The sequence below is a fragment of the Pestalotiopsis fici genome, assembly GCF_000516985.1.
Source record: "Pestalotiopsis fici W106-1 unplaced genomic scaffold PFICI_Scf_1, whole genome shotgun sequence".
Lineage (NCBI taxonomy): Eukaryota > Fungi > Ascomycota > Sordariomycetes > Amphisphaeriales > Sporocadaceae > Pestalotiopsis > Pestalotiopsis fici.
Window position 1 is genome coordinate 3,895,611 of NW_006917091.1, and position 24,664 is coordinate 3,920,274.

General features: G+C 50.6%; 8 protein-coding genes across 8 annotated transcripts; 5 read left to right on the plus strand and 3 right to left on the minus strand.

Annotated features, from left to right (window-relative positions):
* Positions 1-2,386: 2,386 nt before the first annotated feature.
* On the minus strand, positions 2,387-3,516 carry PFICI_01186 (uncharacterized protein; the record flags this gene model as incomplete). The annotated part of the gene is made up of 2 exons (XM_007829767.1): positions 2,387-3,255; positions 3,411-3,516. 2 exons carry the CDS (start codon positions 3,514-3,516, stop codon positions 2,387-2,389), a joined length of 975 nt encoding a protein of 324 aa, XP_007827958.1.
* A 705-nt stretch (positions 3,517-4,221) lies between these two features.
* Positions 4,222-4,622, plus strand: PFICI_01187 (uncharacterized protein; the record flags this gene model as incomplete). Its single annotated transcript, XM_007829768.1, has 2 exons — positions 4,222-4,422; positions 4,497-4,622. The coding sequence occupies 2 exons, from the start codon at positions 4,222-4,224 to the stop codon at positions 4,620-4,622; spliced, it is 327 nt and encodes a 108-aa protein (XP_007827959.1).
* A 167-nt stretch (positions 4,623-4,789) lies between these two features.
* On the minus strand, positions 4,790-5,804 carry PFICI_01188 (uncharacterized protein; the record flags this gene model as incomplete). Its single annotated transcript, XM_007829769.1, has 4 exons — positions 4,790-5,323; positions 5,374-5,399; positions 5,455-5,547; positions 5,648-5,804. The coding sequence occupies 4 exons, from the start codon at positions 5,802-5,804 to the stop codon at positions 4,790-4,792; spliced, it is 810 nt and encodes a 269-aa protein (XP_007827960.1).
* Positions 5,805-7,495: 1,691 nt separating this feature from the next.
* Positions 7,496-9,162, plus strand: PFICI_01189 (uncharacterized protein; the record flags this gene model as incomplete). The annotated part of the gene is made up of 3 exons (XM_007829770.1): positions 7,496-8,198; positions 8,358-8,776; positions 8,911-9,162. 3 exons carry the CDS (start codon positions 7,496-7,498, stop codon positions 9,160-9,162), a joined length of 1,374 nt encoding a protein of 457 aa, XP_007827961.1.
* Positions 9,163-10,595: 1,433 nt separating this feature from the next.
* On the plus strand, positions 10,596-12,329 carry PFICI_01190 (uncharacterized protein; the record flags this gene model as incomplete). Its single annotated transcript, XM_007829771.1, has 2 exons — positions 10,596-10,664; positions 10,821-12,329. 2 exons carry the CDS (start codon positions 10,596-10,598, stop codon positions 12,327-12,329), a joined length of 1,578 nt encoding a protein of 525 aa, XP_007827962.1.
* A 473-nt stretch (positions 12,330-12,802) lies between these two features.
* PFICI_01191 (Molybdenum cofactor sulfurase) lies at positions 12,803-15,362 on the minus strand (the record flags this gene model as incomplete). The annotated part of the gene is made up of 2 exons (XM_007829772.1): positions 12,803-15,222; positions 15,287-15,362. 2 exons carry the CDS (start codon positions 15,360-15,362, stop codon positions 12,803-12,805), a joined length of 2,496 nt encoding a protein of 831 aa, XP_007827963.1.
* Positions 15,363-16,355: 993 nt separating this feature from the next.
* Positions 16,356-18,334, plus strand: PFICI_01192 (uncharacterized protein; the record flags this gene model as incomplete). Its single annotated transcript, XM_007829773.1, has 2 exons — positions 16,356-16,407; positions 16,464-18,334. 2 exons carry the CDS (start codon positions 16,356-16,358, stop codon positions 18,332-18,334), a joined length of 1,923 nt encoding a protein of 640 aa, XP_007827964.1.
* Positions 18,335-21,368: 3,034 nt separating this feature from the next.
* Positions 21,369-23,821, plus strand: PFICI_01193 (uncharacterized protein; the record flags this gene model as incomplete). Its single annotated transcript, XM_007829774.1, has 2 exons — positions 21,369-21,830; positions 21,893-23,821. The coding sequence occupies 2 exons, from the start codon at positions 21,369-21,371 to the stop codon at positions 23,819-23,821; spliced, it is 2,391 nt and encodes a 796-aa protein (XP_007827965.1).
* Between the last annotated feature and the right edge of the window lie 843 nt (positions 23,822-24,664).

Below are 24,664 nucleotides of genomic sequence, written 5' to 3' on the forward strand. Positions count from 1 at the left end.
GAGTGCTGTAACCGCCTGCATTTTCTCACAGCCACCCTTGTTACCCACAATGGATGCGCGGGATGCGGCTCCCGGGGCAAGACCCGACTCCTTGGAGCAGATCTAGATACGCCAAGATAACAAATCGTCATAAAGGGCCACATATTGGGGGGGTGTTTGGGTTCGCCGACAGGAATGCCTGTCCGTCCCGACTTGCCCTCCCCCCTGTCTGTCTGCCCTGCTGCCCGTACCTATTACCAAGCCGGTCGGTCTTTTTCTGCCGGAGCTACCTCAGGGATATCACCGAATTGGCAAGCCACGAGACGAGGACAAGGCCCCAAGTCCATGCGGGCAAGGGTATATCAGCCGAATGGGAATGAAGGTGAAATGCCTACCTATACGATAGAATAATCAAAATTCTAGATTATCCATTCAAAGACACTTTTTCCAAGACGTCTCTTGGCCAAAATCTCACTTTTTTTTTTTTTTCTTTCTTCGGCAGATGGGTTTCTGACGAAACCTCCACCCCCCGGGGGGACCAGGGTTTACTACGAGGAAATCACTTTTGTACAACGGATCGGGTGCCGCAGACTGTTCAGCTGGTGTTGCTTACTATATGCTTTTGTAGGACCTGGGTTGATAGTACGTTTCGTTGATACCGGGGTTACTATACTATCTCCATGTCCTTTTTTCTATCTCTGTCTCTTTCTCTTGCGCTCTTACACACCAGAGTCACAACACTCAAACAAGTAACAAAACCTCAAACTGGGTACCTGACGTCTAACGAAACAAAAAAAGGAAGAGATTTCATGTTTGGTACTTTTGAAAAGCTTGGTCCTTTCTTCCTTTCTCTTGGTATGAAAGGGGGACTTCCTAGTTGGAAAAAAAAATAACGAGAGAGAGTGAGAGAGAGCAATGGTAACGGACGACCCGGGTAAACCAAAAAAAAAAAAAAAAAAAAAAAAAAGGTACATTGATAGGTAGACTTGGGTAAGAAACTAAAGTTTCCCAAGTCAACGGCGCGGTCGGCCTTGGCTGTATTCCGTAGCCTTGGCCTACCTACTATGTACTACCCTATTCCTCTTCCTTTCCCCCCCGCGTTCGAATATCGTGGGTCTTCTTTATTATGCTAAAATGTAAGGCGGCCTCCCGCGGGGGAAACAATGGATACAACAAGAAATTGTGGATAATGATAACATTCGTTGGTCAGCAAGTGGGAATCTTTTTACTCCTCGTCTCTCGCTCTGTTTCTTTTTGTTTTCTCTGTCCCTCATTTGATGAAAAGTGGCGGGAAAAGAGATGAACCTCACTCAATCTCCTCTTCCTGTGTTGCCAAGACCACTGCCCAGCATTTGCCAAGCGGCGCCATTGTTGGGAGTGATGATATAAACCACAAGGGGGGGCGGGGGGGACCCCCCTAAGAGGCGGAAGGGGGAGGAATATGAAAGAACAATTAAACAACAAATAAGAAGAAGAATAGGAAGGCAAAAGCATCTTTCGCTCTTCCCGTCTTGGCCCCGAGAAGCTAGATCTCTTGTCGCGGTCAGACATGACATCTTGGCGGTATCCATGTCAGAAGGGGGGATATCGGTGACGAAGGGACAAGAAATACGCAAGATGGTCCATCACGAACTTGTCAGCGTGATCGTCTTATTGAGCAACGATCAAAAGGTCATATGCGATCCACAGGAAGGGAGCTTATCTAGACCGATAGCCCCGGCCAGTCTTGTGTGTAAGTCTGGTTACATTTGTCAGAGCTTCGCCTTGTTTCACCGACCACGACGATGCATCAGATGCCTATTTAGATACTACTGGTTCATGTCGTCTTTTTTTTTTTTTTTAATCTATGGCGGCGCAGACTGTTGTACGCCGCTCAAGGTAGCACTGCACTTCAGCACCGGGCCTATACCCAAGAAATTCTTCTTGGCCTTGAGCAACCAATAAATTCTACCGTATTGTTTTTATTTCTTTACTTCTTGTTCACCTTGATGCCCAGGAGCGAGAGCCAAGGGGGGGAGGCTTTGGCAATTGCCGATCATCTTCGAGGCCAAGCCCTACCAAGCCCTACCAAGCCGTACTTTTCACGTCTATTGACATGTACCCAAGCCAAAAAGTGTATTTGAGTTTCCCTGAGCTTCTTTCACCTTGACTCGTGAATCAAGCATACCAAGACGGCTCAACGAGGGCTGCTCCCGCTGATAAGGTGTTGAATGACTTGGGGCCTTGTAAGAACCAATGAACACTGGCAAGTTCTTGATCCTCTGAAGCAAGCCCCTTGCAAAGTTTACAGGCCTGCAACAGATATATAGTCGGGTAACTTGCTTTCGAAATTATTCGAGTTACATCAGATTATAGTTTTGCGCCACGCTTTTTGGAGGGGAATAGATCTAGACGGGCCAGAAACCATTTACACCTTACCAGCCCTGCCGACTTGCAGGATTTCACCCGTCAAACGGTCATCGCTGCGTAGTACGGGCCAGCTGGCTCCATCGGCCTTGTAGAGATTGACTTCCAGCTTGGTGCCAAAGATCTTGAAGGTGCTCTTTTCCGTGTCGATCTTGCCGTAGAGTGGGACGTCGGCCTTGTATCGCTTGGGCGTTGCGTCAGTGGTGGGTAGGTCCAAGACGAGGGTCTGCGTCTCAAACTTGATCGTCGCCTTGGGACTGTCAATCTTCTTGAGGAAGAAGGACGCTATCACCGTGCTGGGTGTCTGGTAAAAGTCGTTGCGGACCGTCTCGAGGAGCTCCTCTGTGTTTGTGCCGCCCTGCTTCTTCTTGTCCTCGCCCGAGCCTACAAACAGGTGTCTTGGCGATGTCTTGCAGCCCTCGATCCTCATGAACTCATCAAACTCGAGCACGCGCCGCTTGCAGCAGGTATAACCCTTGCTACCCTCGTGGAAGATGGGTGCTCCGGGGTGGTGAACACAGTTCTCTTGGTCCGATCGGGCCTGGCCCTTTTTGTAAGTGGCGTTACACCCCTTCCGCCTGCATGTCTTGCCATCCGGAATCTCGAGAGATGGCTCATCGTCCTCGGACTCGGGAGGAGGTGGTGGTGCAGTAGGTGCAGGCTGAGGAGCCAGGGGAGCTCGAGTAGGCACATCAGTCGGGATCTCTGCTAGCTTTGCCGACAGCGATGTGGCTTCGGCAGGGGCAGCATCTCCAGTCTTCTTTTCGATATCAGGAGGCAGGTCGGTGGTGCTGTGTTTGCCCTCAGTGCAGGGCGGGATGGCAAGGAACTCATCAAAGGTCAAGACTCGCGGTTTGCAGCATTTCCATCCTATTACGAAGCCTTCTTAGTATCATTGCCCAGTATACAGTGTACACTAAACAGTACCAGACTACTGATGCGGAATGGTTGTTGATGGGTCTGCTAGATAGGGCACCTTGAGGGCCTGATTATACAAGTCCCGCAGCTGTATAACTTGAACTCACCTTTCTGCCCCTCGTGAAAGACTGGCGGGCCTGGATGGTATATGCAGACCTCGTCCGGGTCCGTGTAGGTCTTGCCACAGCCTTTGTGAACGCACTTTTGGGCCATGTTGGATAAATATCAGAGCTTGACAATGATTGTTTTCTTTTCTGTGCAGAGTCCTGATAGCTGAGTGGTTGCACTTTATATGTTTGCTGCTTTGTAGACACGGGACTCGTCCACAGGAGAGTGTGAATGTAGACAATCCAGTGATTCTAGGAGCTTCGGTCGACGGAGGGGAGTGGAAAATTCACACCGCCTGCCTTGCTCGGAGCTTACAGAAGCAATTGGACGCTGGCAGACCTGGTGATACTGCAGCAATGAGAGAAAGGATTGGTGGGTAGCTGGCAGGTAGGTAGGTTGGGGGGACTCGATTTGCTGGGCAGAATGAGGAAGAGCTGAATGGAGCTCTGTGTCAATGGCGGGGTTTCGATTCAACTTGCCTGGGCTGCTGGTCCGCTGTGACTGGGGGAGGGGAGGGGACTCAGTTGATTTTGGGGGCCGGAAATGTGACGCTAGAACTTCTCCAAGAGCTTCCGTCTCCCCCATGCAAGGAACAAGCGGCTACCACCTTGGATGGGTAGGGCGGTCTTTTTTTTTATTCTCCGGGGTGTCAAGTTGCTAGGGTCAAAAAACATCATACGATACCAAGGCGCTTTTCAAAGGACGAATCTTGTCAATTGCTTGTCTTGACGACATTGGCTGGCTAAACGTCTTGCTTGACGCTGTAAGCTGTTTTGGGCACTGGCTGTCTATCTGTCTTTCTACAACAAAATGCGCATCACCAACAGACTGCTACAGCACGCCTGTAGAATTACCCTCTTCACGCGAGAAACCTGCGGTCTCTGCACCCAAGCAAAGTCAGTGCTCTCAGATGTATGGGATCGTCGCCCTTTTGAGTACAAGGAGATCGATATCATCAAGTCGCAGCAAATCCCGCGTTGGCGTGATCTGTACGAGTTTGACGTGCCCGTGGTATGTGGCATATATGAACCCCTAAATGGACTCACTCACAGTTCATGAACATCCATCAACTGATATCAAAGTAGATACACATCAATAAAGCATCTGCTCCTGAGGAACAGCACCAGCTGGCTTCTAAGGCTGTCAAACTCATGCACAGGTTCACAGTCGAAGAAGTGGAAGCAAAGATGGATCAAGTCGAGAAGTTATAGAGCCCAAGCCTGTTTACACATGCAAAGCCTAGCTACTCATTGCGTCTGGTTCATGGCGCCTAATCACATACGGGAATTGGATGGGCCCCAGATTGGTGATAGGACGTTATATTTCTTTCAGATAAACTCCAGGCACAAACGTCCCACGAAGCACGGCATCTCCAGGCCTAATACTTGCCGCCCGTGTTTGGCTTTTCCTGCCCACGTGCCTCAGCCAGCGATAGAGCGACCGAAGACTGCAGGATAGTGGCGTCTAGGGCGGCACTGATCATATCAAATCCCTTATCCGCATACTGCTTTGCTTGGGCAGCATTCGAGGCGAAAAATGCCGCCTTCTTGCCAGCTTTGTGAGCTGCCGTTAGAATCCGTTCGATTGCTTGCTCCAACTCGGGCTTCACAACTCCGTCGAGGATAGGGTGGCCAATGTTGTTGCCCAAGTCAAACGGCCCGACAAATAATAGATCGACACCTGGGACGGCAGCAATCTCGTCAACTGAGTCGAGAGCCTCCTGAGTTTCAATCTGGACCATTGTCAACAATGATTCGTTGGCATGTTGCAGATACTCGGTCATGGTTGGAATGGGATTGAATCGTTCCATTGCGAAAGGTGATCCCAAACCTCTTTGTCCTTGAGGTGGGAATTTGGCCGCCGCGACAATCTTCTTGGCTTCTTCAGGGGTGCGAAGGAGTGGAATAAGGATCTGAGCCAGTGTCAGTCAATGCGTATCCGAAAAGCTTGCCCATGACATACTCCGTGTGCGCCAGCATCAAGGGCTCCTGTCCGAATATTGTCAGTTCATGTATAATTTCCTGGGGATTCATCAAGTCATACGTTTGATCATCCAACCTTGCATGTCCGGCAGTCTTACGAGAGGGCTAACACCACAACTGGCGATAGCCGGAACGGCCTCGTGCATAGCAGCGTCTAAAAGAATCAGTACGTATATAACAGTGATTTTGAGGTTTTAATTTTTCATTTCTGTTGTGAAGAAAATGACTGTAAGAATGGCAAGGCCGGTACAGACCATCGATATTTCCGTGCTCCATGTCCACCATGACCCAATCAACGCCAGATCTCGCAAGTATTCTAGAGATATTGGCTCCCGGAAGGGTCTGCCACAGTCCCATGGAGGAACCCTCACCCTTCAAGAGTGCATTCTTAAAAGTACAGCCCTGCAACATCGTGGATTGGTTCCGGAGATACTCGCGGGGCAATATAGATGTTCGTGGGTTTAAGAATGGCAGGCGTGACGTTGGGATGGTGCTTCTAATGACAGGAAACGCAGTGCGAGTCAACATTGGAATGTAACAAATATATACGACAAGAAAACGGCAAAAGTCTCTCCCGACCTCTCTTCACGGGAAAAGAGTAGGAGGAATCAAATTGGAGTTGGTTTACCGAAGACCGGGCCCAGTTCCGGGACGATCACGTGTAGTGCCGGCGACTTCAGATGCGGGGTAGGCCGGACTCTATGCCGGTCTATGCAAGAAGTTATGCGGACACCTTGAGCCAGACTTGGAAATGAACCGTTTATTTACGATACATTGCACGCTTCGAAAATGCCCCCTTTTCTCTTTCCTTTTCCCTCCATGTTGATTTTTCTCCAGCATCGCATCTACTACCACTGTGATGATCCCATGCATTTTATTCCGCAGAGTTAACATATTGCAGCAAATTGGAAGCAACGCACAAGAGAATTATACTGCTTCAAAATAATTTTCAGCAACACATCATATGAGCTGACGTGAGGAGCCTTCGCCTGGACGATAGTATAATCAGGCGTCTTAGCTTCAAGAAAACAACCATAGAACTTTGATCGAGCCTGGCCGATAATCTCACTGGAGCAAACTAAGTTTTTATTCTGCTTACTACCATGTCAAGCCTATATGTACAAAGTGAAACGAGACACGGACATAATGCGGGCATTGTTACAAGTCCACCAGCTCATTGTATCAAGAGCCATATGGAACAGATTGATTTGTCATTATACTCTGCGCGGTAACTAGCAGGGATAGTTATAGACCTCCTCACTCGCTTGTATACTGTAGGTTGACATCGGAATTTCCTAATCGAGACAAGCATGACTTGAACTAGAGCACCATCTCATTTGTCGTCCACAGAATTTTCGAGATTTTAAACAAATTTGTTCGTGCGTATATCGTATACTGTTAGTATGCTATTAGCAAAACACAGACCCATGGCCATCCGCACATCGGTGCTGGAGGAGTTGCTGGATTCATTCTAGTCTCATGAGTAAGGTTATGACCAACCCTTACCTCTACAGGTACTGGCTGTCTATAATACCCACACCCGGGGAACACTTTCCTCTTCAGGCCACTCATTCTTAACTCCATTGGGTATGCCGAGCGCTGGCCAATAATAACAAGTCCGAATCCGCAGCAATTGGACACGGAATTGGTCACTGGTCAGCTCCACGCCTTTTTTGTTATCAGAACCTTAAAAAAAAGTTTCATAGGGCGTGGCCAAAATCATAGGACGATAGGCTTGTATGGCTTGCAGAGAATAGCCCGAGATAGGACGACCCAGGCGGTCCGTGTTCACGATGTTTGGTTTAAAACCCCTTCTGGTCAATCATCGTGAGAATCTTTTTCTTGTTCTTCAAATTAGCTGATCTGAAGTTGCCCAATATTTTAGTTTGCACAGAGTGTGTGTGTCTCTTCTAGCCACAACTCGATATATATGATGGTGCTTCAACATGTAAAAGGCGTGCCTCTTTGGCTGAGCGCCTCTATTATCACATCTTTCAATGCATTGGTCTTTGGGCAAGTCTGAATTACTCGTTATCGAGTTCTTGAACCTCGACTAACAAAAACACAGAATGGATACTGGTACTATTGGCCCAGTCACAACTATGGATTCATTCATAGCCACATTTGGAGAATTTTCCTCGACGTTGCATGGTGTTATCGTATCATCCATCCTTTTGCCCGGGGCTCTTGCTGCCCTCGTCGCCGGCATCCTGGCCGACCGTTATGGTAGAACCCGCATGATCGCCATTGGCTCGACCGTCTTTGGGATCGGTGCCGCGCTCGAGACCGCCTCGCCCCGCCTCGCCATGTTCATCGTGGGCCGGCTGGTCAAGGGCGCCGGCGAGGGCATCTTTCTCTCGACCGTCTACGTGCACGTCTGCGAAATCTCCCCGGCCCGGAAGCGCGGCTTCATCTCGGCCGTCCCGCAGCTCTGCATCACCCTGGGCCTGGTCATGGGCTTCTTCATCTCGTACGGCACCGCCACCCTGCCCGGCTCCATCAGTTGGCGCCTCCCCATTGCCATTCAGGCGTTCCTCGCCTTTGCCAATGCGGCACTGTGCTCCCTGGTGCCGCCGAGCCCGCGCTGGCTCCAGGCCAAGGGACGTCCCGACGAGGCTCGCACCATTATTGCGCAGCTTGGCCTCGATGATGCCGAGCAGCAGCAGCTCATGGCCCTCTCGGCCAGCGGGCTTGAGCACTCGCCTGATGCTACGTTTTGGGAGAATATCAAGACGACAGTGTCCGAATTCCGCGAGGCATTTTCTTCGCCGTTCCGTGGCCGCACCATCTTTGGCTGTTTCTTAAGTGAGTATAATGTGGTCTTATGGGATTCATGAAAACTCCAACCTGTCTTGCATGTTGGCTCCAGGTGGTGGTTCGTGAAATAAGGATATGACCAAATATGAAACCAATATCCTTCTTCACCTTGAAAGACGATTACTGACTTTGAATACTGATATACAGTGGCGATGCAACAATTCAGCGGCATTGACGGCGTCCTATACTATGCACCCAGCCTTCTCCAGCAGGCCGGCATCTCCTCGTCGCGGGCCAGCTTCCTCGCGTCGGGCGTCTCGGCCCTGCTCATCATGGCCGTCACCTTTCCGGCGACGCTCATGGCCGACCGGTGGGGCCGCAAGACGTCGACGCTCGTCGGCGGCAGTCTCATCTTTGCCGTCATGCTGCTCATGGGCTCGCTGTACGCCGCGGGCGAGGTGCACGCAGACGGTGGTGCCGGCCGCTGGGTCGTCATTGTCAGCATTTATCTATTTGCCGTTGTCTTCAGTACTACCTGGGCCATCGGCATACGGTCCTACATGATTGAGAGCCTGCCGAGGAAGACCAGGAGTAGTGCTGCTAGCTTGGGGCAGGGAAGCAACTGGGTAAGCTTCTTCGTCTTCTTTCTGTCTCCTTTTTCCTCCCCTCTGAATTTAATAAATCATCCATCGTCAGATGATATATTCCCAATTCATGTATAAATCTCTGCGAAACAAAACTAACAAGATGGGGAAATCAGTTGGCAAATTACATTGTAGCCCTAACTACACCGGTTTTCATAGCCTCTTCGTCTTACGGCGTGTATTACTTTTTCGCCTTTTGCTCGCTCTTTACAACAGTCATTTGCATGTTTCTGATGCAAGAGACCCAAGGACAGAGTCTGGAAGTGATTGAGCAAAAGTATGCAGAGAGGCAAAGCCGAACTACGGGTCGTTGGAGACTGAACCCGGCGGGCTTCAAGATGCGAAGAATCGCAGGGACCCAAGATTAAGGTGTACGATTCAGGTGTCTTGGTTGCCAACTTTATTGCAGATAGCGACAAACAGCAGCTGTCTGACTAATTAACCTCAGAAGTTTCTCTGGGGGGAAGCCTAGGTCTTAGATTGGCAGATAGAGTATGGGATATAACTGCCAGTGGCGTTCTAGTTGGTGATTTGGCTGGAGAGTGACAGTTTGAGATGATCGGAGTTAAATGGAGATCAATCGAGTGGCAATAGACTATAGAATGATGAGCTCAAAAGAGTAACCATATCTGGCATTGTTACACGAACAAGACTTCCGATTGTGGTATCCCGTACATCATGTCATCTTTTGAAGTCGGTTCAGGAGAGACATGTCCGACATGGGCAACCGATTATGTGAGTATACACGCCCATCTTGGCACAAATCAGATTGCACGCTATAATACTGAGAATGCACAAATTGTTGAGAAATTCAACCACCACCTAGATTGTTAGGTATATTCTATACGTCTGGAGGTGTTGATCTCAAATCTTCCAACATCCTAGAAGGGGTGTAATAATAATCAAGGACCCCGGACCCGTCTGACTGGTTTCAGTGGAAGCGTCGCTACAGATTGCAGGTTGCCCCGAAACGGCAATGATGTGAGGAGTTATGTATGCTACACAACATCTGCTTGGTGCGTTTGGACGATATGCAGCATAGCATTTCTTGGCACCAATCACAGTTCGTTCGTTTTCGCCTTCGCATTTGCACATGTCAAATCATGTCTTGTTGTTTTGCAAACTGACGTTGAGATTTCGGTGGATGCCTAGGCTTCTCGGATCCATTCCGCAGTTCTGATGATTCTGGATCAGATTAGGTATACAGGAGTATAGTTTGCACAGTCAGTCCTTGCTCCAGTTTCTTGTGTGGCGGAGCCTGTCAATCTATCTGCCTGTGATCAGGGGCAAGGATAGTTCTTTTTTTTTCTCCTTGACGACCCAGGTACGCTGTAAAAAAACACACTACTAGGTCTCTGGTCTACTGCGTACAGGCCTGCGCTTTACACTAAAGTACCGCCCGACTTGCCGATCAACTCAGCCCAGTCCAGCCCATTTTCAGTGTCCGTGACGCCCACGGGCCCTCTTTAGCGGCAGGAAAGAGGGCCTGTCCTCTCCCGTCTGTGCCGTCCGTCCCTGGATTACATACCTAGATTACCTTTTAAGTAAATTGAATTCGAAGCCCTCTGCTTTGCTCCTGCATTAAATACTTAACTATACATCAATCCTCTTCCACCACCGACATCAATCGAAAAAAACCCCCAACAACTGAACCGACGACTTATCTTCCTCGAATTGAGATTCAACATTTCAAGCAGGACCCGGTCAAAAATAACCACCCCGCCCTACTCGATCGTACGATCATGTCTCCAATCGCGCATTCGCGCTCGAAACGGTAACCTAGCAGGAACTGCATAGAGCAATGCCTCCGCGAAGATCCCACAAAAAGTCCCGGGCAGGCTGCCGGAGATGCAAGTCGAGAAAGATCAAGGTAAGTTGGCTACTACTACCTAGATCGTCACGGTTCATTGGCGCGCCTACAAACTGCGTGTGTGCGACCGACCGACCGACTGATGGGTTCTGACCACCACGCACAATACGAGAGAAAGAATACCCTTCACTAACTTCACGCCCTCTTTCAACAAAGTGCGACGAAGTTCACCCAAGATGCGGGAACTGCGTCAAGCATGGCGTCGCCTGTGACTTTGAGCATCCAGAGCTGGCAGAGCATCTCGCCATCCCAGATACTCCTGCTGCTACCACGAGCGCAACCTCTCCCAGCTTCTGTGGCAGTCCCGCCGTCAACAGAGCGCCTCCCACGCCTGTCATACCAGCACAGACAATGGCGGCGGCAGCAGAGGCGCCCTTGAAACTATATCGTCATGTCGATCCGCCAAATCTAAGCAATGCGACCAAGAACAATAGAATGATGGAACTCAGACTCCTGCACCACTATACAACCATCACCTGCAAGACCCTGATCATCGCCGACCCCATGACCGAGGCCATCTTTAGAGATACCGTACCTGGTCTTGCCTTTGGCGGCGCAAACTTCCTTGCCGATGCCATTCTCGCAGTGTCCGCCCTACACCTGCGCTCAACTCAGCCCCAGGATCAAGCTCTCGTGCGGGCTAGTCACGCCTATATGGCCTCCTCCTTGTCGGAATACAGCGAGCATCTTAGCAAGGGAATCAATGCCGCCAATGCTGAGGCTCTATTCCTGACTGCCACTCTAATTGCCTTCCAGTCGACGGCCTCCCGGATATTTATGCGTGAAGACGGTGGCGATACAAAGGATCGAAGTGGGGGATACACCCTGCCCATATCGTGGTTTCATTCCTTCCAGGGAGTCAAGACGATCGTAGCTACAAGTTGGCAATGGTTGCGGAATAGCGGCATCGTCGTACCCATAATTCAGGCTCAGCCCGCTCTCGACTTGAACATGAACTCTGGAGGCGCCACATTCTTTGGCAGCCTCCTGGACGGGATGGAAGAGGAGCTCACAAAGATGGACCCCGATCCAGAGGTACAGAATAAAACACGGCAGGGATATCAACATGCCGTTGCAGTTCTGAATTGGTCGCACAAAATCCCCCTCACGGGAGCACCAATAGTGTTCCTGGCTACCGTATCACGGCGCTACATGGAAGTGTTGCAAGAACGTCGACCTAGGGCTCTTGCCATCCTGGCTTCCTTCTTTGGCCTTTTAAAGAGTTTGGACAGCATATGGTGGCTCAAAGGTATAGCGCGCCGCGAAGTCATGGGTATCCTTTCGCTATTCGATCCTGATGATCAGGAATGGTGGTCACGCCTGCAGTGGCCAGTACGCATGGCAGTCTACGACGGAGATGTTATACCGCCAGAAATCTGGGGTGCCGATTGGTCCAACGGCATGTCATTGCTGCAACAGTCCAATGGTACCAATGGGGGCTTCATATCCCATATTGAGATTTTGACGCAAATCACCAACGCCATGCAAAATATGTCACATTTGCCTATGGACGCAATTACCGAAGCCACTGAGGCGACCTGGCAGACTGCTGAGGCACAGCTTGCAGCCCAAGAACTCATGTCACAACTACAGAGCCCACCAAGAAGCGATGCGCAGCCCGACTTTACGCAACTAGATACAGCCAATGGTTTACCTATGGATTGAGAAACAAAGCTTATTGAACGACTCATTCCACCATACCCAGGGACGGCTTCGCATCTCAGCGCAGGTTGCGACTTGGAACGCATCTCATCGCGTCTATGATGCCAAATAGCCGAACAAGGCCCAAGACCCAGAGCCTCAGAGGACCACTAGTACGATCTCATGATGGCTCAAATCGAGCACGAACATATACTGGACTATAAAGCTCTTCAGAGCCTCTAGTGGCTGCCGATACTACAATATCAGAAAACAAAGATGTCACATTGCTTGCAGGCACTTCCGGTCGAGTAGAAAGTCATACCATTTGCGTGACTTTCAAGCACATGTCTGACAAATGTGACAATACAAGTCACGTATATACAGATGTAGTTTATGTGTAAAAAATCAAGTAAAATGTCAATTTTAAACACTACCTCGAACTCCGCAACGTGCAGCGCTATGCAAAATAAAGGGGCTCGAGCCCCCATTCTGAATGTCTAGACGTCAATCATCACTGTGTCTCCAATCTGTATAGTAGGACGCTGCGCCTCAACTGTACTGGCCTCTGTCGTCGCAGGTATATGACACATATGTGTACCAAAAAAGACCTTGCCATCGAACCTGCGCGTTTTGGTCAGAGTGACAAAGGGCTCCTCGCTCTTGATTGCCGTGTCCTGATCTATACAGACCATGTGACACCTCCGACACGAGCCCAGCATTTGAAAGTCCTGCTGGCCGATTCGCAGCGTCGACCAATGATCCTCCGAGTAGGCGAGAGTCTCGTCCTCGGCTGAGGGTTGTCTGGAATCATCCACAGGCGGGCCAATGACAATATTGGCACGAAACACGTCGGCGGATACGGGTTTGCCGCCGCGGGCCATGACCTCTCGATTCAGGACCGCGAGGCTGGAAAGATTGATTGCCAGGATCGGACTTTCGTTTGAAAGAAGAATACGGCGCTGCTCCGTCTCCGTGTCCGAGTCTGGGGGTGTCGTTACACCCGGCATGCCACTTGGAAGTGGATACCGAGACGACTTGGAAGATACATTCTGGTGCTTTTGCAGGTGTGCTTTGGCGTGGCGCATGCTCTTGCCTTGGCCGCCTGGAGGGAATCTGGCCAGGGCACATGAGACACCGAGGATTGAAGAAAAGAAGCCATTGATATCGGGGCAGCCGTACTTCTGTGCCGTAATTGCCTCTCCGCACACACGCGAGGGAAGATGCTCCGTGACTTGCGGGGACTCGAAAACAGATGGATCTGCTGACAAGGGTATAGCGATACTTGATGGAGGCTTGCCATCAGGGAGGAGCCCACGGTAGGATACCTGCAGCACGCCCTTGTCAAAATCAAGCAATGGTTGCAGCAAAGCCATGCGCGGATGTTGTTTTTGACTCAATGCTCGCCCAGTACCTCGATGTACAAGACACCATTCTCTATCCCAGGCAAGTCCTTCTGGCCGCATATCCCATAATACCCCTCTGGGAACGCGAAATCCAGCGCAGCTTTTGATGGGATACACCATGATATCTCTGACCTGAAGATTGTATTCGCTTCCACTCTCGAGAGCCCGGCTGGAAACGGGTAACTCGCTAACATGCTGATCAAGGTAGAATTCACTGATGAACAAGACAAACTTGTCGACGTCTGCGACAGTGCTCATTGCTCCAAGGCTTACTCGAACGATACCGGTGGGTTTTCCGCAGATAATGTCGTTTTCATTGCCGCAGCGAAAGCCTGAGGAGAAGTTTCGCTTCATTTCCCAAGGCTCGAGCCCCAATGCAGTCGAAATTCCGCCTGGATTACACAATCCACCAGTGCGGATATGGAATTTCTTCAAGGTAGCAAGCTTTTCGAACTCGGCAAGGCTTATCCATGCACCATAGCTGTTGCGTAAGTTGAAGGCCACGACGGGTCCTGTACCTGGAAGTTTTCTTCCGTCTTTCGAACTGGGTGAGTAGATAGCACAAACAGGAGCACCATTGCCATGTCTCAGGGCAGCCAGTTGATTATGTAGCCGATGTGCTAGTACTGATGTGTGCAGAGCTATGCTCTCCATCTTGCCAAACAGCCTTTGATGGGTTTCGAGAGCGGCATCTAACGCAATGATACTGTGAGTAGGCAATGTGCCATCTTCAAGCGCCTCATGCAAACTGCTGACTTTCGAGGCGTGCCACTTTTCCTTTCGACAAACAACCATGTCAACAGTGCCGCCACCAAAGTATTTCCTATGCCGAAATACCGGTACTGCCTGGCGACGAACGATCAGAGCGCCAAGATCGGGGAATCCGAATATCTTGTATAGACTCAAAACGGTGAAGTCAGGTGCGCAGTCAGAATCACTCAGGTCAAGCTGTGACGTTGCAACATAGGCCGCAGCGTCCAGTAAGGTATACCTGGCACTTTTACATTCGCAGCCTCTCTTGCGCAGTCTCCTTGACCAGTCCAAGGGCATCCGCGAGCCGTCCATGTTGGATTGAGCAGGGTAGGCAAAGAGGATAGGCGACGTGGAGCCCTTCAGCTCATCTGGCACATGTGTGCCTGCAATCCAGTTCTCTACAGCCACATCGTCAAAGCAAAGACTGGTTCTAGTCTCTTCTCGGACGCCCACGAGACTTGTGTGGGATGACTGGTGGTACACGTACGTAAAACCATCGGGTCCAGCCCGAAGAGCCTCTACGACGAGCTTGATCCCGGCCGTAGCATTTGCCACAAAGACCAAATCGAATTCGGCCGGGTCGGCATTAAAGAACTGCAACAACCTCAACCGCACGTCGTCGATGCGCGACGTCGATGCCTGTGAAGAGGCGGAGCCAGAATGCGGATTGCCGTAGAGGTTCGATACCATGTCCGCCGAGAACTTCTCGATAAGAGACTTTGCGTACAGCGTAGTACCGGCATGGTCGAGATAGATTTCATCTTCACAGCAATCATCAATAAATGGGGCATTGATGGGGAGGAGTGAGTCGTTTGGCAGCCGAACCTTTCAGCATGGGATATTCCCTTTCGCGAAGTTCCTCGATGCGGGCGTTGTACGCCTCCCAAACCCCGTCCGTCATCCTGATAAGGCCTTTCCTGCTCCAAACTTGGCCGATGAGATGCCAATCGCCGTGTGACCTATGGTGAGCATAGTGACAGCAAGAGAGGAGCTCGAATCAGAATTGTTCCAGTCGCATATTTCACGATACGGGGGGTGCGAGAGAAAAAAAAAAAAAAAGAGCTGACTCTGATTGATTAGCAACGGTCAGTAGTGGCGAGTCGCTACGTTTCCCACCGCCGGCCGGAAAGATGAACGGAGATCGGCCGGTTCCAATACAACTGAATCCTATTCGGTAGCTTGGCCGGAAAGGGAAAGGGGAGGGGAAACAGGGCACGTGCGCTTCCAAGAACCCGCACTAAAAAGCTGCGCTAGTCAGAGTGTATCGTGGGGAGCTACGAAATGGCTGATCCAAAACGTGATACTGGCTTGTCGACATTTCAAGAGGAGTGGATGGATTCATGTCACTAGATTGAGAGCCAAAGGATCATATCTGATTCTTTTCAAATTGGCCACTGCCAATCCATTCACCCTTGGAATCGGGCCATTTGATCTGAGCGGCTTCTTTGCACCGTGAAAATGGAAGCGTGCCTCGGAAAAGCATTTCAAAATCCGCAAGCTTTCGACTGGCTCACCGTGGATGCATTCTCTAGATATGGACATAAAAAGCCATTATTAGACTTTAGATTTAAGGCGTGAAAGAAAGATACGTAGTACCCGATTGTATGATATTATAGGGCATACTATAGGGAAGGGAATCGGTACGTATATTATGGCGCGTGCATCACTCAAGGCCGCGCCCCCAAAATGTCGCGCTAGTTAAAGTGCCTTGGCGGCGGGTTTACGCGGTTACGCGACTCCAACGCGTCGAAGAACGGGAAAGCCCCACGTCCTATCATTTAATATCTGCTGGCCAGCTACTTGAGCTAAGCGCCTTCATCTATGGTTCAATTGTCACTGCCTTCACCTTCTCATGAACTCGATTGTTTCGCAGCCACGAGCAAGGACGGCAATCATGGCAAGAAGTACTACTCTTGGAAAGAGAACAAGAAGCTCTACAATCTTTGGTAAGTCCAATCGATTGCCAAGGGGAAACTACAACTGACCGTCGGTGACGGCGCAGAGCCCGATTTGGGATTGAAGCAAGTGAAGCGACAGACTCGCAGCCTCCGCATCAATGACGAGAATGAGGACCCAAAGTCAGTTACGATTGCCGTTGATCGCACTCGAGAATCTTCCACCGCAGAATTGACCGAGGAGTCACTCTCTGCTACACCTGCTTCCGACGAGGACGATGATGCGGATCTAGGCCCGCGGTTAAGGAGGAAGAGAAGCACTCTGGGCAATAGCAACCAATCCACTGCGCACCGCGACTCCTCGTCGAGTCCGACGAAAGCAAACTTCAAGCCAATTACACCAAGCACCCCACGATTCAGAGATGCACTTGCCAAAGTGCCAGTCACACCCAGACACCGGGTCACTTTTGTTGGCAAGGTTTCGAAGCGATCCACTCCCCAAACACCCCTGACTCCGACTGCAGTACAGACTGTCTATCACAAAGCCCGGCAACTCTTCTCGCGCAGCGCAGATCCTGGTCAGTTGATCGGACGAGATGATGAACGGAAGCAGCTCAGAGAATTTCTTGGTCGTTGCTCCGAGGTGCACTCAAGTGGGGGTCTGTACGTTAGTGGACCGCCAGGAACGGGCAAAAGTGCCATGGTCAATGAGATGACCGAGGAAGCTGCAAAGGCGTCCACTGTCAAGAAAGCCTACATCAACTGCATGAGCATCAAGTCGTCCAAAGACCTTTACGCCACATTAATTGACCAGCTATGCAAAGATGGCGAGATCGCCGAAGCAGATGCTGCCTCGAGCCTGCAGAAGCTATTTCTGCCGAAAAAGAAGACCTCTGACGTCTACCTGGTCGTTTTGGACGAGATTGATCACATTCTTACTCTCGATCTAGAGAGTCTGTACAGCGTTTTTGAATGGTCACTTCAAAAAACGTCTCGTCTCGTATTGGTCGGAATTGCCAATGCACTTGATCTGACTGATCGGTTTCTACCGCGACTAAAGTCGCGCAACCTCAAGCCAGAGCTCTTGCCGTTTTTGCCGTACTCGGCTATTCAGATCAAGGCTATCATTACGACTCGCCTCAAGAGCCTCGTGCCTGAAGGAGCACCGCTGCCATTTATCCACCCTGCTGCCATCGAGCTATGCTCCAGAAAAGTGTCTAGTCAAACGGGTGATCTGAGAAAGGCTTTCGAGATATGTCGCAGGGCCATCGATCTCGTTGAAATGGAAACAAAGCAAAAGCACGAGGCCGAAGTCAAGGAACAGATTCTGCTGGCTACACCTTCACGTAAAGTCTTGGGCGAAAACAACAACCTGTCGTCGCCAGGCCGGGGGAATCCAGATAAGAACGTGTCGGCTGCCCTTGCAACTTCCCTGAAGAGTCTCACCATCGAGACTGCGCCGCGGGTTAGTATTGGCCATCTCAATAAGATTACTGCGGCGGCCTTTAGCAATGGAACAAACCAACGACTCAAGACACTGAATCTACAACAAAAGGCAGCCCTGTGTTCCCTAGTTGCGCTTGAAAAGCGCAACAAGAACTCAAAAACGTCCGTCTTGAGTACGCCTTCCAAAACACAAACCTCAGCACCCACAATCAAGACCTTGTACGATACATATTGCAAACTTTGCACGGAAGACTCCATGTTACATCCGCTCTCGAGCTCAGAATTTCGAGAAGTCATGGGTAGTTTGGAGACCATGTCGCTGATTACTGCTGTTGACGGAAAAACTGGCTCTTTTTCAGCGGCTCAGACTCCAAGCAAGAGAGGCAAGCGCGGCGGTTTCGGTATGAGCGTTGGCCTAGTGGATGAGAAGAGAGTTGCGAGCTCTGTCGGCGAGAAAGAAATGGAACAGGCTATAGAAGGTGTCGGTTCAGGTATTCTTGAGAGCATTTTGAGCGGCGAAGCGTTGGACTAGACCTTGATCTCTTGGAAGGATCATTGCATTGCATACATGGAGTTTGGGCCTTGTCGTTTTGGGCATACGCATCAGCAAGCGGTGTTTGGTGTCTACGTGTTATATACTATAGAGATGACAGATACACTGTCATCCGGATGGGAAAAGAAGATGAATAAAGGAGAGCTCGACAACGTGCCCAAACCAGAACTCGCCCAATCAGCCCCCAGCCTTTTGGAAAGTGACTTGCGCCACCGTCCTACACTATTGTGTTTCGTATAAGTAAAAAATAGAGAAAGGAAAAACAAAGTTGGTCAAATTATACATTGAACCCTTATGCAAGCGCAAACTATAGCAAAATCGTTAGCAAACATCGGAAGGTTTGGCGGAGAAGCTGCAGCAGCATTGCTTGGCAATAGGCCGGTTGCTTTCTTTCCACCTTGGCAAAGTCTCCAAGCCCTTGTATGACTAAAGTGCTGACGAAGCTGCAATTTAGTTCCATATAAATTCAAGAAAGAAAACGTCTATTTGCGGCCGCGTGTTTCCGTGGCCTTTCTCCCCTTTTGCAACTTATCTTCTCGTCTGATTTCCTCGACTTTTCAATGTTGTGTCTAGTCGCATGGTTGCAACTTGCACCTCCGGGAGCCACCGATACGATGCCTATTTGAAATATTACGCTACGACACGCCCGGACCTCGACTTTACACTGTGGGCAAACGCTAAAACACCGGGCGTTAGCACTGGCCGACACTCGCTAAAATACATAGTATGACCTATTTACACCAACCCTCGGACAGCAGCAGCACTCGACGACAGCCCGCTCACTACATTCGGACGGACGTCAGTCATCCTACCTACGTACGTGCAATGTAGGTAGGCAGGTAAGGAACAATGCATGGCCACAATACTTATTACCTCAAGAAACCCAATCTGCAAAGCGACTTGCATGTGGGCGCAGATGCAATATTTTGGTCTTGTGAACAAATCGTGGCGACATCGAAGTTGCAGCTCAATGCGACACCAACGACAAACATCAGCTCAATCTCCACTCATCGTATACATGTTTTGTCACAAATGCTCGGGACAATAACGACATAGTCATAACACCAGTATTCTCTGCCGCTATGACCGGTGACTAGATAGTCAGCTTGAGTTGAACTGTCTTTGGCACATCACTCACGCAGGCAAGAACCAGAACATGCAGAGTCGCCTAATCGAACATGACACCGCGATGCTCATTCATATACCACTTACTGCCGGGCTTACAAAGGCATCACTTCCTGCCGAACTCAACTCAAGCATGACAGACGGACTGGAGTCCTCGGAGAGGCTGCAAGCGAGGCTATCCACATGTCATGTCCGGGAGCACCCCATTGTGGTGACATTCGTCTCTCAGAATGGGAAAGGTGTGGGCGTCTTTACCTCTTTCTGTCGAACTTGCAGAAGGCTCAGAGGAGGAACCTTTGCAGGGCATCTCGGGCCGCCGAAAATGCCAGGCGCGTTTCAAGCGCCAAGGTACTCTGTTTCCAGATTGCTTCAACAGTACAGCATAACGCGGATTTCGAAGCAAGAGTGAGCCGATTAGGTTCTTGTCGGACGAAGACCAACACCAGAAAGGCGTTGTCGGTCTTCCTGCTCGGGTACTTCCTCTGGTACCTACATATACCTGTGCGTCTGCGAGTCACGCTGAAGTTCAATCGCCCACACCAAGAGTGATCGACACACGGGGGACAGCGGCCGCTTATTCTCCGCTGGTAATGTTGTAGGTATCATCATCAATGTAGGTAATATGCGTGTGTACCTGGTAGGAAACACAACACGCCGTTGCTACATTACATACCTAGGTAAGGTTGCGTGCTACATCCACTGTTACATATTGCAAGTGTTTACCTGCTTTGCATGAAGCTTCCCGACACGCGACATTGGGCGCGTGTTACTGGGCTGCGTGCAAGCCTGATGAACAACAGCGAGATCCTCAACCCCTAAAGTGACGGTAGATCAGATTGGAGGCAATCACTAGACTTGAGCCAAAGCCGAGTTCCAGGAGAAGATTTTTAGTTCAGGGCCAGACATTAATCCAGACTTTCGAGTCCAACAAGTTCAATCAATCAATACACTACCGCCAGTCCCTCCCCACGCACCCCCAGCCCGATCCGTTCCAGCCCATGCTGATTTTCCAGTAGTAATCCAGTGACCCAAGGAAAGGACCTTCTTGACTTTGCGCTTCATTTAATTATTATCATTATTAATTATCTCTGATGTGACCTGAGCCGCCCCCCGATGAGTTTCTAAGCAACTTGCGAATTTCCCCTACCCGATTGAGACCTCAAACCCCAGTCAAGGCGTCGGACAAGACTTGCAGTCCAGCCATCAGTCCCCTCTTCTATTTTTTCTTACCCTTTCGAATCAATCGTGTCTTCCCCTCACCCTCCCCCCGATCCGTTCGCACCGGCAAACCAAGCGAGCGGCCAGATTTATTCTTAGTTCCTGGGCACCCGTTGATACCAAGACCGCCAAGACCTCCACAACCTTCGCACATGCAACTTTCCAAGACTTGCCTCATCTCAAGTCACTTCTATCCAACACTCCAGGCGCTGTTTTTTTTTTTCCCTTTTTAATCGTCGTCGTCACCAGTCGCTGCGGCGCCCTGTAGACGGGTTTGCGATAAGGCCTCCGCGCCCGTCACCTAGGCTGCCCTGACCCTATTGCCTAACCGCTGGGGCCGGGCTCCCAACGCTGCGCTCTTGTCTTGCGCTTTGTCGAGTTGCGTGCGTCGAGTCCGAATCAAAAAAGTGGCCGAGGTGTGTACCTACCCATCGTAGGTGCGCGTATCGGAAATCGATTGCTCCATCAAGGGTCCTCTCGCCTTGAGGGGCCCTCCTTAGGAGATCAGAACGCGCCCCGTCGCGACGCTGCACCCTATTATTCATCGCTGCCTGACCTAATAACCCGAAAAGAAAAAGAAAAGAAAAAAAAAAGAGCACATTCGCTCGTGTTGTGCCTTGCTTGTCATGCGAGGCGCGCACGTCGTCGCCAATTGCTAGCTGTAGAATAGATGGGTACATCCGACCGTACTACCGACTTGTCTCTCGAAGATGGACCAACCAAGAAATCCTTCCTGGAGTTTCTGTCTCTGCCGCTGCGCTCCCGAACGCGCAACCGGAACCTCGCCGAGTTCTACGTCAAGGTAAAAGATGCTCATCGAAAGTACTCGGCTGGCGAACATGTCAAGGGCTCCGTCACCCTGTCCTTGACCAAGCCGATCCGCATCACCCACTTGACTGTCTGCCTACACGGCTATGTTCGTGTCTTCAAGAATGCCGCGCAGATGAATGCCGGCAATGCCGCCATCCTGCCTAGCGGAGGAAGCAATAGTTTTCGGTACTTTGGCAATGGTCACGCACAGCTTTTCCAAGATGAGCAAGTTCTGTGCGGCGAGGGACGACTCGAGGCCCGGAAATGGGAGTTTGAGTTTGATCTCTTATTCCCACCCGAAGGCCTGCCCAGCAGTATTGATGTACGCACACGTGCATGCTCCAATGTCCGATTTCTGGCTTCAACTAACACGGTAACAATTAGTTTGAGCGAGGAACGATAGCATATATTATAACCGCGACATTGACCCGCCCAACATCGATCGCTCCGACCACCACTGCTGAGACGAGGGTATCTTTGGTGGAAAAGGTCGACGTCGGATTGATCCCCCAGCCCAGGGAGAGAAAGGTCACGATGCATGCCATGCACAAGCGACAAAGGAGGAAAAGGGCACCAGTAACAAACACAACGCCGAGTCGGAGTGCCACCGATCTGCACGAACCCGCCTCAGATCTGGACTCGACACGCGCGCTCGAAAACTCGAACGAGAGTTCCGTGAACCACGACGACCCGAACCGGAGTCGGCCAGATGACCACCATCTTCCCCGGAGTCCAATTCAGAGCGATATACAAAGCGAAATCAGTGCTGGAAGTGCAGCCAGTCACAACAGCAATAGTGCAAGAGGCGCTGATGGTAGCGGGGGCTCGAATGGCAGCAGAGTGTCTGCAGGTATTGCCGAGGATCGTGAGATCACGGCCAATGTAGAGCTATTGAAAGGCGGCTGCATGCCAGGCGATCTCCTGCCTGTCCGAATACGAGTTGATCACAATCGCCGGATGAAGAGCTTACATGGGATCATCGTCACCTTTTATCGACAAGGGCGAGTTGATTATGCGCCTCCGGCATCATTATTCACAAATATTTCCAAGGAGGATGCTCGAAAGCTAGAGCGTGAGGAGTTTTATCCCAAGTCAAAGACTGGACTCGGCGGATTATCATTATCGTCAGCAGGGTCTTGTAGTGTTTTCAGGAAAGACCTTTCGCAATCAGTGGCACCACTCATCATTGATCCAATGACGCTGTCGGCAAACATCACCACATCCGTGAGGGTACCCGAGGACGTCTTCCCGAGCATCAAAGGCGTGCCCGGAGGTCTGATCGGCTTCCGATACCATGTCGAGGTGGTGGTTGATCTGGGCGGAAAGCTTGCAGGTCAGTCCCAAGGCACACCGCAGCAGCCAAATCGGCTGGGCTCCGTGTCAGTCTCTGGGAACCCGGCGCCAGGAACAGCATCCTACGATAGGCAGCCAGGCAACTGGAACGGCTCAATCGTGGATACAGACCATTTGCGCAGGGAGAAAGGAGTGATATCAGTATCTTTTGAAGTAGTCGTTGGCAACGTTGATACGACTAGGACGCGATCAAAAGCACCCGTGCGGCCGACGCTCACATTACAACCACCTTCCGACGCAGGTCATCCTGCAGAGACGAATGAGATGCCCTATAACTGGCAGGGCAGTTATAGCGAGGGCAGTAACTATAATGAACAAGGACCTTTGCATCCTTCACAGGTGCAGCCACAAACTTGGGCTTCATCGAGCAAGTCGGCCGAGGCACCTGGGTACAGCCCTCGTGATCATGGTTCCCCGGCACCAAATTATGTACCACCACCTCAGCTCTCAGACGAAAGTGGTCTGACAGAAAAGGAACGCGTGCGGCTGGCCGAACAGCGCCTCCTGCCTAGTCAGCCATCAGCACCGGCAAGTGAACCTGTTGCCGGTCCCTCGCAACCTTCAGCACCTGCGGACGTGACTCCAAGCGCTCCTCCGCTGGCACCTGTAGACAGTGCTGTCGAGGTTGGCGAGGGACCATCCGCGCCTTCATTTGCAGACATATCCACGGACGCAGCACGTGCAGACCCAGTGGATGATAAACAGGAGCTCGAGCGAAGACGACTCTTAACAGAGGCCAGTGCGCCGCCAGAGATACCTGAAGACTACGAAGAAAGCGGACCATCGGCGCCACCGCCGGGTACCGCAGGATCATCGAATGGCCATGAGCCTTCTGCGCCAATTCTTAGTGAACAAGACTTATACGGGTCGCATGATCCTTTTGAGAGTATAGCTGGACCCTCAACGACTAGGGGCTCCAACGGGCATGATGCAGAACATCTGCCCAAGTATGAGCGATGATAATGGTTTCCCTTTCTTTTACCGTTTATATATATTTTCGGTCAGCACACTGCATATAATGAGCCCAAAGTGGCCTACTTCCAACCGCTGCGAATATAAAGTCCGGGTCGTCTCTTGACCTTTAAATGAATCGAATTACTGGGGGTTGTCTTGCTATCTCATGATATGTCCGAAGAAGACCTATGACGTGCTTGTGAAGCCCTATCGAGCCTCGTCTGCATAAATTAATATCGGCAGGGCTGATATTTGACTTGGCGCCAAGTGAAGCCACGTTGGCTTGCGTGTCTTGTACCTAATCACGCGGAGCGCCAGATTTCACATATCATGACACAAAAGAGGGTCTGTTTTGTCTCTCGGCCCTCCTTGCCGGTCCTTACTTAAGCATCTGTACAAGAGATACCCTAGGAAAAGGTGGTCATTTAGCATTTATTTCCCATTCCATCTATTTACTTATCTTGGGAATCGAGGGAATCTCAAAGGGAATACCGGGAATCACATCAGCTTTTGATCTCGCAGAGTTAACTGAGGCTTGAAATCCTGTGATCTTTGAGTTCTGCACCAGGTTGGGTTATGAAATCTGCGCACTAACAATATTATATTGACCGGCTCGTTTGCCCATTACTTGGATGGCCTGTGTTGCTCGGGTCGATTCATCACGCCTGATGACGTTCATCCAAGGCGTAGAAATTTTGTGGATTGGCATTGAAAAGCCATGCATATACAGTCATTTCTAGGAGATAACTGGGTTTGCAGCACGACGACCCTGAAAGCATTTGGGTGGCGGCCGGGTTAAGATCATATTTACGAGGGAGAACCTCTACAAAGGAGTTCCGCTCAACAAGG